This window comes from Aspergillus saccharolyticus, assembly GCF_003184585.1.
Source record: "Aspergillus saccharolyticus JOP 1030-1 unplaced genomic scaffold BP01scaffold_29, whole genome shotgun sequence".
Classification (NCBI taxonomy): Eukaryota; Fungi; Ascomycota; class Eurotiomycetes; order Eurotiales; family Aspergillaceae; genus Aspergillus; species Aspergillus saccharolyticus.
The window spans coordinates 97717-116982 of NW_020290639.1; the positions used below are offsets into that span (position 1 = coordinate 97717).

At 46.4% G+C, this 19266-nt stretch overlaps 5 protein-coding genes across 5 annotated transcripts; 4 read left to right on the forward strand and 1 right to left on the reverse strand.

The window, feature by feature from the left end:
* Window positions 1-1158: 1158 nt before the first annotated feature.
* BP01DRAFT_301638 (uncharacterized protein) lies at window positions 1159-2148 on the forward strand (the record flags this gene model as incomplete). The annotated part of the gene is made up of 1 exon (XM_025572036.1): window positions 1159-2148. One exon carries the CDS (start codon window positions 1159-1161, stop codon window positions 2146-2148), a length of 990 nt encoding a protein of 329 aa, XP_025429084.1.
* A 1707-nt stretch (window positions 2149-3855) lies between these two features.
* Window positions 3856-4859, forward strand: BP01DRAFT_358866 (HXXEE domain-containing protein). The gene is made up of 2 exons (XM_025575539.1): window positions 3856-3959; window positions 4024-4859. The coding sequence occupies exons 1-2, from the start codon at window positions 3879-3881 to the stop codon at window positions 4459-4461; spliced, it is 519 nt and encodes a 172-aa protein (XP_025429085.1). The 5' UTR covers window positions 3856-3878; the 3' UTR covers window positions 4462-4859.
* A 2383-nt stretch (window positions 4860-7242) lies between these two features.
* On the forward strand, window positions 7243-8420 carry BP01DRAFT_358867 (NAD(P)-binding protein). The gene has a single exon (XM_025575540.1). It carries the CDS (start codon window positions 7388-7390, stop codon window positions 8306-8308), a length of 921 nt encoding a protein of 306 aa, XP_025429086.1. The 5' UTR covers window positions 7243-7387; the 3' UTR covers window positions 8309-8420.
* A 469-nt stretch (window positions 8421-8889) lies between these two features.
* On the forward strand, window positions 8890-10024 carry BP01DRAFT_345431 (oxidoreductase, short-chain dehydrogenase/reductase family; the record flags this gene model as incomplete). The annotated part of the gene is made up of 4 exons (XM_025573596.1): window positions 8890-9099; window positions 9185-9384; window positions 9437-9594; window positions 9662-10024. The coding sequence occupies 4 exons, from the start codon at window positions 8890-8892 to the stop codon at window positions 9883-9885; spliced, it is 792 nt and encodes a 263-aa protein (XP_025429087.1). The 3' UTR covers window positions 9886-10024.
* A 2166-nt stretch (window positions 10025-12190) lies between these two features.
* Window positions 12191-16539, reverse strand: BP01DRAFT_403074 (putative ATP-binding cassette transporter; the record flags this gene model as incomplete). The annotated part of the gene is made up of 2 exons (XM_025578666.1): window positions 12191-14713; window positions 14818-16539. The coding sequence occupies 2 exons, from the start codon at window positions 16537-16539 to the stop codon at window positions 12191-12193; spliced, it is 4245 nt and encodes a 1414-aa protein (XP_025429088.1).
* Between the last annotated feature and the right edge of the window lie 2727 nt (window positions 16540-19266).

Genomic DNA, 19266 nt, shown 5'->3' on the forward strand with positions numbered 1-19266 from the left:
AGTACGAGAGGCAGGCTGAATGAAATGCACACGAGTTCCAATCATCGCAGCCTTTGAATCCGTGCCAAGAAATCTCAATGGATTGACACTCTTCGACAGGTCCTTTTGGCATTTCTTCTTGACCACCACCATGGGATTTTTTTTCTATAGCTCTAATTACTCCGTACTCAATTCTTGCTCCACGCGGTAAAAGTGGGACTACCCGTCCAGTTGTCATCGCATCCACCGTGAGGCTGGTGTCCGTGCATGAGGTCGATTACCGGTACTCTCCCATGCATACATCCCGATTCTTGAAATGAAATCACATCGGTCGGGTAACATATGGTAGATTCAGCCTTGCGAAGGGCATGACGACTCCCCCGAGTGGGGTAAGTTAAGGTAGAGTAAACCATGACAACGCCCTCCCAGAACCAGCCACTCAGAACCCCAAGGATACCGCCGTAGATCTGCAGGAAATCGATAGTTCCTGCACGTCCTGATCAGCAACAGCAATTCTCCGAATGCAGTCACAGCGGGGGCGGGCGTGTAACCTGGCCCTTGATTGGGTTCCTGGTGAGGTGAAAGGGGAATTGAGTCCCAGACTCAGGATAATAATTAATCTTCAAATGTCCACAGCGCTCCCCCCTCGGGTGAGACCCTTTTTGGACAGCTGCAGATGCACCACCCTGTCTCCGGGGAGGTGGAGCCCTGAACCTTTTGTACGTCAGGAGGACCAACTGGCAAATTTCTTCCCCCCCCAATGACTCGCACAACCTGCCGTGGAACGTGCATAAGCGGCTGCAGCCACAGCACACGGCGGGCGCTTAAATATATTTTTAATCTTAACGTTGTGCCCCCATTGGCTTCCGTTCCCCTGGGATTGGGAGGTTGACGGGGCTCATTGGACACGGTGGTTCGGGGTTTTGCTATCATTAGAATTTTCCCAAAATAAATCCATTGGCCTGAAACCCTCCATCATAGAGGAACAGCCAGCTTAGTTACCCCTCTTTTGAGTGCGGCCAACAACCCCGGGGAGTTTATAACTTTCCCTGTCTGGCCTACAATCCTCAGGCCTCCTCCGTCTTTCCTTTACTTGATCACAGTTCCAGTCATCTGGGGTTTTTGATGATCTCTTACTATCCTCAGTCTCCTTCAATCCCTCTGTGTATCACACTCATCATGGTTGGAATCCGTCTACCACGCCCAACTGGCGTCTACGTGCCCGCTCGGAGTCTGAGTCCTGAGATGATCTCCTCGCCTCTATCTCCGAGTTTCAACTTCGACTCGGAGACCCTCACCCCTTCCATCATTCCCGCGCTCGAATACATCTCCGCCAAGCTCGAACAGAAGATGATGCATATTACCCTTCTGGTCGGTCGAGGCAAGCCTTACCCGACCGGCGAGCCCTCCGACCTCATCATCATCCCCATTACTCCACTGGATGCCATGACTTGGCCGATCGTCTACCGGGCCGTGGCCAAAGCCGCCAGCAAGTTCTCTCTGGGCCAGAGCTGGACGGAGGCTCTGAACCGGAGCCAGTACGAGAATGCCGCCCACGACTATCTGCGGCAACAGTCGATTATGCAAAACGAAGTGATCTTCAGCCGCGAGGGGCTGACCCTCCTCAACGTCGACCGCATCTATACCTTCAAGCGTCGCTTGTGCATCCTGACCAACCGCGGCGTTGACCCGGAGGAGTTCTACCTCACCTCCTGCACGCAGCTCCTCCACCGGACCATACAGGATTTCCACGGGCGTCCGTTCAGCAAGGCTTTCTTTCACCGCGTCTACGAGCAGCTGAACGTGTCGGACGAGCTTCTCACTCGCGTGGCCAACACCTACCGGATGCAGTACCACGATGACGGGATTATCCTTCCCCCGCCACCCAAAGCGGAGCCGCCGCGCAAGGTCGTCGAGCAGCGCCGCAAGGCTGAGCAGCCGCGCAAGTCCCCCCTCCGCTCGACCCGCGCCAGCCGGCGACAGGGTCCTCCCCCCACGCGCTATGTGATTCCCACCAAACGCGGACCCAAGACCCCGCTGTCCGCGTCGGATGTCACCCCCATCACGCAGAACGAGTGGAACATGGTCATCGGGCCGGACTCTTTTCTCCACACCAAGACCTCGGTCACGAAGTGGACTCCATCCCCAACGGTCATGGCTGCGGCGTGAATGACTCCCATCAGTCCGAATCCAGATTTCTTGATGCTGTTCACACTTCATGATCACATCTGTGATGTCCAAAAGTCAAAAAGCAGACCAGCAACGGCGGCTTATAGGCACATCCCGCAAAAGATCCAGGTGAGAAACTCTTGCGCAGGAATTTGGCAGACGGTATATACAGTACTAATCACTCTTCAATAGAATTTGGTCAGTTGAAAACACTCCACTTTCTACGGTCGCATTCGACCAACGAGACCACCCAGGGCTTTCGCTCAGTGAAGCTACCCGAGGGAGGTCGGCAACTGGGCCAACAGGCCATAGCTTTGTGGGGAAAGCAGTTTGCGAAGGCCGCCTCTCCGACTCCGAATTGATACGGAGTAACGATCGGTCATAGGCTGAAAATGGTTGGTCCGAATTATCGCCCGCTAAGACTAAGTGGAAAGCCGCTATGCGTGAAGTCGGGACTCAATGACTTTCAGGGCGGAATCCTGTCAAGGCTTGGCTTGAAAAAAGATATCGGCACTCTCCGGCATGAACATCGCAAGTGGTTCTTGTACTTGTATCTTGTGTCACTTGGATGTAAGATCTCTCACAGTGGTGGGAAAAAGAGGAGATACAGATCAAAACGTCTTTGTCTCTTGTTGCTTTCAAGCAAACAACTTGGAGTTGGCAGGATAAACTATACATGCTCGAGGCATATTGTAGTTGGTAGACAGTAGCGGCAGTAGCGGGCACCTCCGAACGGTTCCGAAGTTGTGATGCGGAGAAAATGATCTCAGATTTCCTGCAGAATATCTACATCCCTCCCGTGAGTGGTTGGCGTGAATAATAATAATTCCCCTCCCTAAGACTCTTATCGGGACTAAGCGTCTTATCAACCCAGTTTCTCTGTTGGCTGCCCCTCATCTTGGCTTTTTTAAAAATCCTGTGGTGCCTGAAGCTGAGCTCTATATCAGGGCCTTGGTCCCATAACATCTTCTGCTGAAACCCTTTGTTGAGTTTCTTTGGAAAATATCTTAGACTCTGTGCAACAGCGTCAAATCTTGGAGCTAAAGAAACATAATTTTCAGTTAAAGAAAAGAGAAGACAATTTACAAGAGAAACAGCTTCAGATTAAGGAAAAAGAACTAGAGCTTATAGAAAGAGGGGAAAGACTACAAAATCTAATTAATAAATAAGTGTAAAACAGTCATTAACCACTTGTAAGTACTTTGAGTGGTATCATATATTGAAAAGTCTAAATACAATGTAATTAAAAACACAGACGGTAAGGCCCACATGCGCTTAAAATGGTCCTTGATACCCTATTAGGCGCACGCGACATTTTCCAAGTGGGCTGCTGACCTGTAACCTGGGGAGATTGAACACTCTCCAACCCGACTCCCGGACGTGACGTAATTTTATGCAGCCAAGCTTCACTCAGGCGCGGTATATATAGAAACCCAATCGCCCTCTAGAGAGTAGACCGCCAAACTCGAGTTGCTGAGAACACACCATTGAGGGACTAACAGTAAATTTCATCTGCGTACACGCTGAAATTCAAGATGAGCCCCGAAGTCGATGCTGTGATTAAGCAATGGCCATGGATCAGTCTCACTGTCGGCGTGGCTCTTGCTGCACAGCTACTTCTCGGCGAATGGAAGACTGCGCGAGGACCAAGTGATCTCCGATCTTTCGACTCCTGGTATCTGAGGGTGCACGATCCTCGCTGGTGGTGCTACGTTTGTGGACCGATGTACATGATCCACCAATTCGAAGAATGGGGATACGACATCAAGGGCGTTCCTTACTCCTTCCACCGATCACTGTGTGAGAATTTGGTATGTATGCTCTAGAGATTGTTTGTGGTACTTGGCCTTTCGTGCTGAACATATGCTTCTGTAGGGCTATCCAGACCTCAACAACTGTCCGGCTACTCCTTTGCCAGTCTGGGGCGTCAATGGCATCATGATGTGGATCGGCGCCTGGTCTCTCCGATATGCTAGTCCTTCTGTCGGAGGCGCCAATTACTACGGAATGGTTATGTTCAACAGTCTCACACACGTCATGCGAGCCATTCTAGACGGTGAATACAACGCAGGCCTTCTCAGCACTCTAATCAGTTTCATGCCTGCTTCTTATTACTTCTACTCTGCCATGTTGGCAGAAAAGAAACTCAAAACCGCTGGAATCGCGCGCTCATTCGTTATTGGCATCGTCGGTCACCTGCTCTGGATTCTTCCCTACATTTGGATCGACAAGGGCTACATCAGCGAGATTACAGCTTGCGCTATCCAAGTGCTCAACACCCTGATGTTGCACGTCGTTAATATACCTATTTGAAGCCTGCGAGCTCAAGTGGCATATAGCTCCCTGTTCCGCAACATATAGTGCTAATCGTTTTTCATGCTTCATTGAGAAGGGTACTGAGGGGTTCAACAAAGTCAGTGTGACTCCCAATTGCTACCCAGATATGCACTCGCTACCGAACCCTTCTTACGCCGCTTTACTCTTCTCGTCAGCTTGAAATACATGTCTCAGCTCACCAATAAAGATTTCTTTGAACCTGACCTGACCTAGCTATAGCCACTCTATACGCACCTCGAGCAGCAGTACTATAATTTTCCTGCTCTAGTAAACTATTAGCTAATACCCTAGTACTAAGTTATAGTACGCAGCTACTTATAGAGTTGTATTATGTATATAGTACTACTAGCCAGCTAAGCTTAGAATCCAGACAGCTATATTTTATCAAAACATACTTAAGGCTACGTTAATCAGTATACATAACTTTTCCAAAATCAACAAGTTCTATAGTACTAGTAATCTTGTTTTCAAAAACAGCTCTAATACTATAGTCTATCTATCCCACAGTAATGTTATACAGACTGCAGCATAGTCTATAGTTAGTATAATCATGACAGAATGCTTTCCATGCTGCATAGCATGCAGCAGAGCAGTCCGTGGTGGTGACAAACTGATAATAACAAACCGGGCCAGTTAGTCTTCGCAGACACAACGAGGTACACTCGTGATGCTATCCTCCCACAATGATTGGCACGATATTGCGACCATCAGACAGGGTTTGGAATGGCATAATAGAGATCATAGGGCTCTGACACCGTAGTCTACTGCATTATTCGTTCTCAGTGAATGTTCGTCTTTTTATACTTGCATTTAAGCGACATACTATGGTCGGTGGTCGGTCAGTTTAGAACCATACTCTCCATGATCATGATTCCCATGGTGTGTTTGTCCATGATCATTCGAGATACATCCAGCTAGGACCCGCAGAATCAGAATTAATGGAACAAACACACATGTGCGCTAATGTACTCGTTACGTTCTCTGAACCCTCCTTCCGGGCCCACTTTTCAGAGCTCCAACTTAAACAAGAATAAGAAAGAAACGGAATGTTCGGTCTGTGTGTGTCAATGCTCTACCGCGGATTTTTCGCTCTTCGAGCCCCTATCTCCGTCATTGCTGGGTCGGCTCGCACATTTAATTTTCGGAGTTAGTGTTAATATCCGCCCCACTAGGCTTTGGATTACCCGATGGCGGGAGCAAAACGTGAGCTTTAATTCCATGTTCCGAAGGTGAAGTCGGCTAATGTCAATAAGGACTGTGGAGTATAAGTGATGTGATCCAAAAATATCCGACAAATAGTTAGAATGGTAGAATAATAGGAGTGTCAATCTAACGCTCTGTCCCTACCTTCTATTGTGCATCTAGCTCTTATGTTCGCCTCCGTATTCGTGGTGCTAGAGGATGGTCAAGGATCTATCTGGTCGCGAGAGGTTTTGCCCCCTACATCACTGAAGCCACCGATTTCCCTTGCGGCCCCAGAGCGCGGCGGCTCCTTGCCGATGGACGCACTCGGTTTTTCAATCAGTCAGGGGGGGCTAGGGAGAACGGAAAATGGTATGGTAGGTGTTTTCCATTCTCGACTAATGTTCCGATGACCCCGCAATTTAGCTCACCAGGGCATATATCTACCAATACGGAGCAGTGTTCTCCATAAAGCCTATGCAACTTTCCAGATGTACAGTTTGAAAGTGGCCCAGAAGGCTTGATCAATCGTCTCAAGGCTCAGATAGATGGCAAACGCGTGGATACATAATCACGATCTATTCTGCATCAAACAGCGCAAGTGAGGCGTAGCTGCCTGGGTATATGCTGTGTATATGTAGCACCAGTTCACATATCTGATCTTGCAGCCTCCAAACTCGTCAGGATTACCTTAATCATCCTTGTGGAGTAAGGTAGTTGTCAGCCGAGCGAGCCAGGCAAGCGAGCGAGCCAGCTTTGTATTCTATATATAGTAGACATAAGTTGAAAATCTTAGAATCTTGATAATTAACATAGATATTAATTCAAATTAAAAAATCTAAAGTATGTTACTATCTGAAGAAAATGTATATGTTGAAGAGATAGATTTTCTATCTTAAATAATAGTTATATACAAAGAATACAGAATATATTACCTACGATATCCTATAAGTGATTACTGCTGTAATGAAGACATTTTAGCTGAAACTTTAGAAAATTTTCTATTCTTTAAGTAGTAAGATTATACAAATCTAATAGGAAGTGGTAGAAAATTTAGACTTTTAATTTAGCTGGTGTGTATTGATTCAATATAGAGTTTACAGGTGGCTCGCTCGCTTGCCTGGCTCGCTCGGCTGATAATTACATTACTATTTTTCAACGGCTGTTACGCAGTGGTTAATCATTTCAATGGAGAGTTCTACGACAACCAACGCTTTTGAACCATCTTCGGAAAGGTGGAGGAATTAGATGTGCCGCAATACATACGCCATCTTTGCTTCAGACGACTAGTTCGACCATTATAAGGGCTAATATGACAATGAAATGGCCTGTTCCCTGAGTACGGCTGGTTGGGGCTGGCATCGGAAAACCACGTTGAGTATTTTTGTAAGTTGTTTGCTAGCGGACTTTTCGACCATTTCCGGAAGATTGAAATTGTGATTGGTCACATGAAAGGTTGAGATCGGTGGTCGGTGTTAAGCAGTTCCGAGTTTCTGTCAACCACGTAGGTATGAGGTCAATGCTTAGTTAAATTAAGTACGTGAGCCCAAATCGTATTCGGGATATCAAACACCCCACACCCCTACTTAAGATATCGTTACACTAAATACCAGCTCTATTCAAATCGAGAGTCTAAGGAGTACATACAGCAAAAAACTCCTTATTTGCTTCAGGCTATATTTCGGCTTTTTAGCTCTCACGGGCGGCACCGGCTCTCAATATGTCTGTTGACTTCGAGAAAGACGTTATCCTTCTTACCTGCGCGAGCGGCAAACAATGCTCCCGACTTATTCCCCTGCTCTACAATAAATGGAGACATATAAGACTCGCAGTGAACAGTGCAGCCTCCGCGCAACGCCTGGAGGCAGAATACCCAAATGCGACAGTTTTGCAAGCCGATATGGCCAGGATAGAAGATGCCCAGCGGATACTGTCGGGGGTTACTTCGGTGCTATACATTGGGCCTTCTGCTCATTGCCATGAAACTGAGATGGGCTTTACCATGATCGACGCGGCTCGTCGCGAATCCCAGATTGGTAATCTCAAGCACTTTATTTACTCCTCGGTATTGCATCCGAGGATCCGAAAACTACTGAATCATGACTGCAAGCGATACGTGGAAGAATATTTGGTCGAGTCTGGACTTGACTACACCATCGTGCAGCCGAGCCACATTCTAGATCCGTTCCCGGTCGAGATGCTGGTGAAATCAGAATCGCCTGTCTTTCCGGCAAGCTTTAATGTGAATGTGAAATTCTCATTTACGGTTTTGCAAGATCTGGCTGAAGCGTTCGAAATTATCCTCGAAGAAAGAGAAAAGCATTTCTTGGCGGAATATACGGCTTGCTCTACTGGGCCGATCTCTTATGCCGATGTGATTGAGATTTTAAGCAAAGAAATTGGAAAGCCTATACAGATTCAACAAAGAGAGTTCTACGAGTCAGCTGGCCAATTGCAGACTCTCATTGCTGGCAAAAATGCCGATGTGTCGCCAGGTACCCGTGATACCATTCATCGCCTGCTACTATACTATGATTTTTACGGAATCAAAGGCAACCCGAACGTGCTAGGGTGGTTGATTCGGCGGAGACCGACAAGTGTTCAGGAATACTTCCAGCGGAGAATCGCGGAATTGAACTAGTCATAGACCAGTGACCTTGTTCTCCGCATAATGATAGGGTGGATTAATAGCAGTTCTAGAACGTATCACGTCATTTTTAACCTAAAAATTACTAGTATGTTGCTCATTTTAACGAAATGCTATATCTGCGTTGAGTGTAAAAATCCTCGAACCATGGAAATGGAATCTTTTGAGGCGTGTACTGGATACATGCACAAAGCCCCTTTCATATTCGGCAACACGAGAAACCAGTACGTATACTATGCAGCAGTTTAGTGGTAAGGGAAAGCGGGCCCCAATTTTGTCGGAGTTTGTGCATCCGGTGTTACTTCCGTGAGCAATCCTAAAAATCCGTTACGAGGCAGAACAAGATTCGCTACTAGTGGCTCGGTCCGTAGAGTCTGTGTAAAAGTGATTCTAAATTACTGAAATCCCGCAGTCACGGAAAAGGGTCAGTTAAATTCCAAGCTCTAAAAAAGTAAAATGGATTGTAAAGCGCAATATAACTCAACTTGTGCCCCCCCCCCCCCGTGTTTCACTCAAATAATTTTTTTCTTTTTACCAACACGCAGCCCCAACCTTCGGAAACAATGGCTTCGACAATGAATTTCCCTTACAAACATGTTCTGCTTATCGGAGCTACCTCTGGTATTGGATTGGCAATGGCTAATAAAATGCTCAAACATAATATCGAAGTGACTGCCATGGGCCGGCGTCAAGATCGCCTGGATGCATGGGTTCAAGAAAATGGTGACGACAAAGCCCACGCAGTGGCATTTGATATCGGCCAAATTGATGCTATCCCTCAAATGGTGGCAGAGTAAGTGGTCCTTCTTAATCCCTGTTCAGATGCAGATCCTTCTCCAACCTTTAGTAATATCTAACCTGTCGAACAAGGTAACTCGTCGGTATCCTAACATAGACTGTGTATTCATCAATGCCGGTTTTCAGCGGGCAACTGACTTTACGTCCGCCGATTCTGTTGATCTATCCATTTATAATCAGATAATGCATATCAACTATACTGCTGCAGTCTCACTCGCTACCGCCTTTCTTCCTTTCTTGTCTGGGAAGGAGAATGCCACAAGCATTATCTTGTCAGATTCTCTTTCTGGTTGCCTCCATTCATTGAAGCTGACCGCAACATAGCACCCAGTCCAACCTTGCAATTGTTCCGGCTCCTTCTTTGCTCGGCTACTGTGCATCCAAAGCGGCATTAAATACGTTCGCTATGTGTCTACGGTGTCAATTGACTGACGCTCATTCGCAAGTTAAAGTGATTGAACTTTTCCCGCCAGCTGTTCAAAGTAGGTTGATTCTGCTTATCACCATAACCCGCGACGAACGGTCATTAATGTGTCAATTACGTATCAGCGGAACTGCATGATTATATAGGCCCTGAACGGGGCCGTCAAATGGGAATGCCCTTAGACGAATTTACGGACCAGGCCTGGGCTGGACTTTCCAGTGGAGATGACGAGGTTTTCGTCGGTTTCATACCCCCCAAGGAGCGCTTCTTTTCAATCGCTCGTGAACGTCGTGCGGCTTGTGAAGATCTGAGCCAGCAAATCAAAGAGCTGCACAAGAAGGACGTCTAGACAACTTATTCAATAATGAATCCAGCTCACTAATTTTTTCCCAATTGAGACAAGTCAAGTTCAGTTGGGTTGAAGAGCCGGATTGATTGAAATTTTTGAAATATACGGAGAATGTATTTGTGAAATAACTTGTCAGCTGGCCGTCACCGGGTAGGTTGGCGGGAACTGATGGTGTTAACAACCTTGTCGTACGTCTAGATTAAACCCAAAGGGTATGATTCTGACTTTGGCTAGGTTTCATGGCTATACCTACAAGACATTGACTAGTACTTGCTTCTCTTCCTCTTTCTGGTTTCCTTTAGTCATAAGGTAGCCTAATGTCCTTGAGCCAACCAGGTTTATAATAAGAGTGTTTAGTTTTATACTCGAGAAAGGTAAAAGAAGCAAAAGGTATGGTGGTTAAAGTCTCTTACTGTGATAATTCTGCAGAATTACACCCTAGTCTTGGAAAAAAAATTATAAATAGTGAGCCTAGGACGAAATATCAGGATTACGGAACCCGATCGAGCTTGCCGCAGGCTGTGGTCACCGGTTATACGTAAATTTAAGCAGAGTAATTCATCATGCAAAATGAACGCCAGAAAGAAGTTAAGATTCTCGAAGCGGAGAAGAAAGAAGACAAAGAGCAGATGACAGTGTTGATTATTGCTAAGGATCTCTGCTATACAAAAGGCAGGGTATTGACTTTTCTTTGCCATTGAATTTGCTACGATCTGTCCTAAACAAGTGACATGGTTCAAGTACTCCCCGGAAACACTGCTATCGTTATCCGTGTCAGGACACACAGGGTTGTTTCGCAAAAAGCCAGAGGTCACATGTCACACATAAGCATGCCATATTGTAGGCTGCCAGGTCGCGCAAGCCTAAATGCAAGCCTGCTCAATTATGTTTACTCTCTGTAAACATCGTTAAATGAACTCTGAAAGTGAACTCTGCTATTCTAGTCTTTAAAAACAGCAGAGGTGAGTGAATCTCTAAAGCTGCTTTCTTAAACAATTCTGCCTCGCTTTCTGAATATTTGTTAGTATTAAATGAACGTATATATAATTAGTTGATGTTTTCGTCCTCCAACAGACTTTCCAACTCCTTGTACGCATTCTCAATATCGATCTCCAGTGCAGCATCAATGCCTCATATATGCTTTCATGAACTTTCAAGTCTCTGATGATATGCTTCAAAGCACATCGGTTAGAATATACAGTGAATAAAAAAAAGGCTCTAATGAAGTATAAATATATAGTTACTAGCTTATATCTCTTAAAAATGTAAATTTAGGTGAAACAAAACTCTTAAGAAAGTATAGCCTTATCTGTTATAATCAGAGTGGCGAACGGCCAGGTCAGGTCAGGTTCAAGGAAATATTCTTACTTGACCACCAGTAAATAGTTAAATTTAAAAACTTTATATACCTGGCTGTAGTATAGCTAAACACTAAATAGTTAATTATATTAAATATCGTTAGTACTAAAATCTATCGACGGTACTTTTTTCAAGATCTGATCATAGTTAAGGTACTAATAATGTAGCGGTTTGAATCGCGGCCGTAACAGCAGAAGGATATACTTCCAGAGCAGGCCAGTTTCATTACTCTTGCAATAGAAGGACATGAGACTAGGACGGACTAGTCTAACTTCCAGTATCCAGTAAACATCGGTTCCTGCGAAGCGGTCTGTGGATACCGTTGTTTTGCGTATTTTAAGAAGTTATCTACATATTCTTAGTTTATTGGATAAGATGTCTTCTATAAGACAACACCAATCAAAAGATAATCCTTCATACAAAGGTCTTTGCTTAAACAAAATGAAATGTTTCTACGGCAGTTGTAGGCTACCTTTTACTTCAATATCTGATTACGCTGTTCCGGACACCGATCTACAGCTTACCCAGACCCCGCATGAAATCGACCAGTCGTGGATATCGTCGCTTCAGCCCTAACTTGATACTGCGATCTGGTGTTCCGCTCCTTGACTACAATAGCCTTCTCATTGAATTCACTTCTTCTATCATTGACATTTCTCAACCCGATAAACAAGACCAAGGTTCTCCCGAAATGCAGCTCCGCGCTCGGTTTAGCGCAATATCCTTGGCGGACGAATACATAGGATGGGAACACGATGCGCAAGCGGAGAAAGAAATCTAGAGTTGAGCACCTGTACAGGAACTTGAATTCTGCTAACAGAGGTTCTCTTTATAAGGAATTTGCCTTGATCGTTCCTCTTGATATTTGAACAAAGCTCGAACGTTTGGGTGTCATGGCATTCGGCTTCGTGTTGTCATCACTATTCTGTCAGAGAGAGCCTAGCTCCTACTCTGCCTTCTTGGAAGCCTTAGTTCGAAGCTTCATCATGGCAAACACCAACATATAGCCGCTGATCGCGTAGATGACGCAGATTCCAGCATCGCGCCAGCCATAGTAGTAGTGCTCGATGTTAAGTGTCTTCAGGTAATCCCTTCCCCGGCTATATTCACAGACTTGACATTGGGAGGTTGCCTCTGGGTTGATGAGATTGATGGCCGAGCCTGCGCCAGCCATAAACTCAGCCAGATAGTCTTTGCATGTTCCGTTAGGCGGATCGAAATAAGCAAATTCCTCTGAGCTGCACTCCACCTCGGCATTCCAAATTCCGAATGTGAGCATGCCGCCCACAACATAGTTGAAAGGATTCAGGTAGTAGAACCAATACTTCCAGAAAACATTCAACTCTGGCTGAGGAACAAAAGCGCCACAGAATAACACCAAGCTGTTGACAATCAGAGGATTGACCAGAGCTGCAAATGTTGCATTTGGAGCGTAGGCGGCCACAAATTGCCCGATACCGGTATAAATAAACTCATAGATGAGCATAATGAAGAAAGTTGCACCAACTTCATTCGATGCATGAGGCAAGTTGGTCTGGTAGTACCAACAGACAAAGTAGGCAACAGCACAGAGACAGAGATAAGGAAATTCAGACACAATAAGGCCTGTAACAAAGGCAATCCAAGAATACATTCTCGACTTCTTCTCGCGAGCATCATATATATCGCGGCGTTGAATAAACAAAGGTTGCAGCTGATTAATCACACCCGGTGCGACAAAGGTGAAATTGAAGATGGTGAACATTTTCAGCTGCAGACCTTGAACAGTATGCCCAAGATGCCAAAACGAAAATCCATTCAGCAAGGCAGAGATAATATGCAGCTCCAGTTTGTTGTTCACATATTTGGTGTTTCTTAACAAGGCCACATTCATTCTTTGCGTAACAAGCTTGATTTGGGTCCAGAGGGATGTGGCGAACTCTTTACCGTCATCGACGGTTCCTGGTGGTTTGGCAGCAGCGTCGGCAACGATTTCATCCAGCTCCGCTAAGGCGGCGGCGTTCTCTTTAGAATCAAGCCAAACTTCATGCCAATCCTTATCCTTCACAGCTTCGATGCCGCCAGTGACCACATCAATCATATGTTCAGCAGGATTGCTGGTCACGGGACAGGGTGCTCCGTACTGTGCGAAATAGCCCTTGACTGTACAAGCATTATCACCGATATCGCCAAAGTAAACCATTTTGCCCCCGCGAGCGAGAAGAAGAAGTGTGTCGAACTGAGCGAATAATTGTGCAGAGGGTTGATGAATGGTAACCAAGATTGCCTGACCAGCATCAGCCAGCCGGCGCAGGAACCTGACTGTATTATAAGCAGATTGGCCATCAAGCCCAGATGTCGGCTCATCCAAGAAGATGAGAATACTGGGCTTGGAAACAAGCTCAACGCCAATGGTAACGCGCTTGCGTTGTTCGACACTTAGTCCCTCACCGACACTTCCGATCAATGTATCTGCAAGATCATGAAGTTCCAAGAGATCAATAATCGTATCAACATAGGCTAATTTCTCTTCCTTCGGGACATGTTCAGGTTGACGAAGAAGGGCTGAAAATTCGAGGGCCTCTCTCACAGTTGCAAACGGTTCGTGAACATCAAGTTGTTCGCAGTATCCTGCCATTCTTTGAAAAGACATTGGGAGTTCACGGCCGTCAACCAAGACAGTTCCCCGAATCGTGCCCTCGGTTTTTCGTTGTGCCAGTACATCAAGTAAAGTCGTTTTACCCGCTCCAGATGATCCCATGAGAGCACCAAGCATTCCGGGTTTAACCCATCCATAAATATTGTCCAGAAGCACGCGATCTCCCGAGGGAGTCTGGACGGTATATGTCAAGTTTTTCCACGTGAAGACCGAAGTATTCCGCATAAGATTAGCTCCGTTCTGATCATCATTAGCGGCAATGGTCCGGATCGTCGGCGATTCTTTGTTGCCTGATGATTGGGTTTCTTCATCGTTATGATGCTGAAAGTGCTTCATTTTTTCTCGAGGGATGAGAAGCGAGCTGCTGCCTGCTCCTTGGGCCTTCCACATGCACGTTGACACAATTGCTATAATCACAAAAAATGCCCACCATCCGCAAATCACTCCAAAGTTGCGCCAGAGTTGCGAATGTTTCCAGTGAAGAGCAGCAAGATAGTTGTCACCAGTAACGAAGGTAGCCCCCTTTTCTGCCCCCTGGACACCAGCGCAAGACTGGTACTCAGAGTTGCTGTAGCCCTCTCCGTGGGGAATCAAAGACGAGCCGACACAAGGCATTGTGGTATCATGAAACTCATTGGTCAAAGCAGCTTGGAACGAGTAGGCCATTGGATTCGCATAGTAAAGCTCCACAAACCAATTTTTGATGTGAGGTTTGGGAATCATGTAGCCAGTGTACATGACCAGGAATTTCATGATGACACCAGATAGATTGGATGCCACTTCCAGATTCGGGGATGCTGCAGCAATTGACCGGAACATGGCATTGATACACTAGTTTGAAGTCAGCGCACGACCCACAGGTACTTCTAGTGGGTATCACTATCCCTCCCTCGTACCCCACCGTTCCTGCAGCGAACCGGGTAGATGCGACTTACGAATGTTATAGCAATGAGAATGATCCAGAAGGTGAAAAAGGCACCAGCCGTTGCCTTGAGACCAACCATCCAATACAGAACAACCGTCAGAATGGTACATTGAAAGATGACGACAGGGAGTTCTGCGGCTAGGATTGCTAGAGCGTAGGCAGCTGAATGGTGGTAGCCGAAAGCTCTGTGTTTGAGCACAATCGGTCGCCCTCTGAATGAGCCGGTGACTTCAGCCATGGCCAGGGTCACCTGGTAGACCTGGGAGAAAAAGATCGCCCCACCTTTTGTAAATAAACCAGCTGAAGTATCCGGTGAATTATAGAAGCAGGAGCCCACAATTAGAGCCATGGCCAGAGACACAAATTGTCGAATAAAGAATGTGGCCTTTTCACCCCAGATGACTTGATATTGGCGGATGACACAGATTTTGAGCTGTTGTAGGAACGAGATGGTGAAGGGACTGTTTCTCTGCAGTGAATTATCTTTCTCGAAAGCGACAGATTCTTGAAATGCAACCGTCCTTTCCTTGGCCAGTGGTGTCGTGGGATAGTCATATTCCGTCATCATATCTTTGCAAATTGGCGACTTCTGATAGACTGCGAGAAGTTCATCATGAGTTCTGGGAAAGGAATTCTCATACCCTGGGAGAATCTTCCGCTCAGTTGGCACGGTGACACCACTCAGAAAATCCGCCACATTGGCGCCATCGGTATAGCAAAACCCTAGCTCTTCCATAAAAGGCTTTGCCGAGGATGCAGGGCCGTAATATATTTGCCTGCCTTCATCCAGCACCAAGGCCTTGTCAAACAAATCAAAAATACCGTTGCCAGCTTGGTATAATGTCACAATCGTGGTGAGGCCCAGGATATCGGTCATCGCTCGCAGAGCTTTTGCCCATTCAAGAGCCGTCGATGCGTCCAAGCCGCGAGTGCTGTTGTCCCAACAAAAAACCGAGCCTCTTGTTGCCATACACTCGATAATGGAAACGCGCTTCCTCTCTCCGCCAGAGACGCCACGCACGAACTCGTTTCCAACTTTAGTTTCATGGGTATGTGCGATCTTCATAGATTCCAGGAGAAACTGCTTGAATTCCCCCGCCCAGTCTGCCGGCGAGGCCCCTTCAGGACGGTGAAAAGGGATCTTCAGCCGGGTGGCAAAGTCCATGGTCTGGCCCACGGTCAAAGTAGGAAAAAAGATCTCCTCCTCGCTGTTCATCACGATTTGGCCCTGATACGGCACGGCCTCTTCAGGTGTCATACTACCAAAGCTGACATTGCCCGTGACCGATCGGTAGCCAACTCTCCGGTTGGAGAGGACGTTCAACAAGGTAGTACAGCCGGAGCCCGGACGGCCCAGAACAAGAAGCATTTCCCCTGGCTTCACGCAGCCATGGCTGTCCATCAGGATGGATCGCATCGGAGCCTTTTTGCGGAAATCACGTGCAAGTCGAACGAGGTTGAATTGCGAGACGAAGTTCTCGTTAACTGCCGCCTCTGCTGAAAGGACTTCGACGTTCAGGTTCTGCCAGGTGACCCCTAGCTCGCGCTTGTTATACCCTGCAGCCAGATCTCGTTCTTGCATGCTCAAAACCTTGGCAGACAGCTCCGCAGAGACCGGCGCCTTTGAAAGACGTTCTTCACCATCGTGGAGAGTTGTGAGGGTCTCATGGCTCTGCTCCTCACGAACATAGACAGCTTTTTCCGTGAGTGCTGGGTTCGCTTGTTCTTCCATCTCTAGAATTTGGATGCCAGATCTCTCAATTTGAAGCAATGATTATGGTAAGCATTCAAAATTCAGTCAGGAATAGAGGATCTGTAAGATGTTTCTTGGACAGAAGAGAGTCGCAGGAGAGTGGAGAGAGAACAAAAAGAGCAAATCTAACAGAGCAAGGTCAAGCCTTTAGCATCGAATCGAGCCTGAAAGACACATTGGATATACTGTTATGGGTATATCACCCTTATATATATGCGGTGGAGCGAGCAGATCAATGTTTCCATGAGGGGGGGCTACTCACAGTCTAGAATGCCCTGGTGGGAAAGGTGTCATTGCGCTTGAAGAAAGGAAAGGGCCGAAAACCCGGCTACGACTGCTAGAAAAGCAAGGCATTCTTTGCATTATCGGATAACGGCAAATTCATTCACAATCGTGGCATAAAAAGTGGGATCTGGATTAGGGATGCATATTTTTATTAACTTCGATAGTCTATACATGCACGCGAAGGATTACAAAGTAAGCACCGGCTTTACTGCATACTCCCTCACCAGATACAGACCTCCGATCGACGTGCTGAAAGCCTCATGCATGGAAGTTTGTGTTTCTTTTCACGATGAAGACGTGGAGTTTCCGGGCCCTGTGGAAATAGAACGTATGTTGGATATCAGGCAGTTTACTGGTAGCTCGCATGGCTTAAAATTGATAGGGGTTACGGTCCTGCTACTAGAAAGTAATCTCAAGGATAGGTTATTAGGAGCCATGTTTCCATATTTCATCTAGCCGAATGAGCAGTTCTTTCGTATCAGAAAAAGATCTATCATTGTTTGCCTTAACTTCTTCAGGCAATCATTTTTATTGCTAATTGCGCTTGCGGAGGTGAAGGAGTAACTTAGCGAATGCCTTGGGTGGGGCCTTCCGACCCTTGGATTAACTACCGGGTCGGCAATGCCAATCGAACTCGTTATGCGTGCCGAATCGTGCACAAGACAGGGACTTGGGAAGTTCGATTTTGCCCCACAAAGAACCCCCGGGTCAGCACCCCATGTTAGATTGATGTACTATGTCTTTGCGTAGTCTTGACCATAAACGATCTATATGTTTTGCGTCGATGAGCTTCGACTGTAAAGACTACGATATAGAATCCATAAAATCGACTCCCCTATTTCTGCATCAGTTCTGAACATTCATCAAGGCTTTTGATTTTGCACATCTACGCACATTCTTACTTATAGACATGCCACGTCAAGCAAAGCCATCCATCCACTGTTCGCCAACAGATAAGGTCCGTAAGCGTGTCCATAAAGCATGCGATCGTTGCCGTCTTAGGAAGATCAAGGTAGGTTAAGAGAATATTACGATGAGGCATTAGTGATGATCCTGGAAAAGAGCTGACTATATAAGTGCACTGGAGAAAGCCCATGTCTGCGATGTCAAACAGACAGAACCATCTGTGTCTTTGGGGCAAAGAAGAAGATGCAAGATAGGGTATACCCTAAGGGGTGAGCTCATCCGCATATCTATTCACGTCTAATGATACAGACTAAAATCTCACAACGAATATCTGGCAGATATGTCGAGTTCCTGGAGCAGGAACAACAGTGGCTGGTCTTTGGTCTGCAAAAATTCTACCGTCTCTTAGCTGTGTGCGAAGGGAGTCCTGATAGTTCCTTGAAGCTTGAGGATAACGGCCATCCACTTACTCACGACCTACTTACGTGGCTTGGAGTCTTGAATCAGCCCCATGATGATTGCGTCGATAGGCTATCTCGAAGTTCGCATCAGGTGCGGCGGGATACTAATAACATGCGTTGCCTAATATCGGCCGAGAAGAGCTCCGGCTCCGCGGCAGCAACAGACGTGCACTCTCTTTTCATGTCTTCTTGTACGCAAACAACGCCTCCCATCTCGTCCACATACAGCAATAAGTTGGTTGAGCAGAAAGAACTCATATCAGCCACGGCCCAACCCTCCGATTTCTTGATGGAGGAGCTGAATTGTCGCACGCTTCAAAATGGAGACGCACCATGGGAGGCTGACAATACTTTTGAGCTATTCAAGCAGAACATTTTCTGGACCCATGTTGACGATTCATGTTTACATTTCGATCAAATTCTCCCTTTGTCATCTTTTAGCCGAGAAATGCACTGATTTGGATGATGACTCAAGTTGGTACGGCGTGCAGAGTCGGATCCACCCCAGACTTCATCCGAAATAAGTGATCATGATATCTGCTAGTCTTGATTAGAGGTTCAAAACTCGGCAGATATACAGTGTAGTCGGTAAATCGGACGGACCAGGTATTTGAGATATTCCTTTATACATAGTGCTAGTACTGAAGTACCCATTTCTAAAATGAAGTGAATATACTTTGAGTGTACACTAATTTGTACCGCGGATGCCTTTTTCCTTGCTCTTTGATGTCCAAAGAGAATCTGACTCGATCCATTTGACAAAGTATCGAGGCGTGACGCCCTCTTTGTAAGCAGCATTGATTTGACCCACCGAAAGACCGGAAGTATCGGCAATCAAAAACCATGAGGCTATGAGGAGACATGCACTAAGACAAATCCTGTCTTAGCACCCAAATCGGCAAAATCAGTGTTGTAGCAGTAGGGACTATCTATTGAGAATTGCCCCGCTTAGTCGAGAATTGCGCCTTGTGCCCATCAACGTAGGGCCAGATTGGCTTGTAGCCATTTAGCGGCAGCGGGTTGAGAAACCGCTAAACGATATCTGACTTCCTGT

Excerpts from the sequence above, each read along its gene's own strand:
- BP01DRAFT_358866 (XM_025575539.1), top strand. The coding sequence starts at position 3,879 with ATGATCCACCAATTCGAAGAATGGGGATACGACATCAAGGGCGTTCCT. Across the intron at positions 3,960-4,023 it reads GATCACTGTGTGAGAATTTG|GGCTATCCAGACCTCAACAA; the intron begins GTATGTATGCTC and ends ATGCTTCTGTAG.
- BP01DRAFT_358867 (XM_025575540.1), top strand. The coding sequence starts at position 7,388 with ATGTCTGTTGACTTCGAGAAAGACGTTATCCTTCTTACCTGCGCGAGC.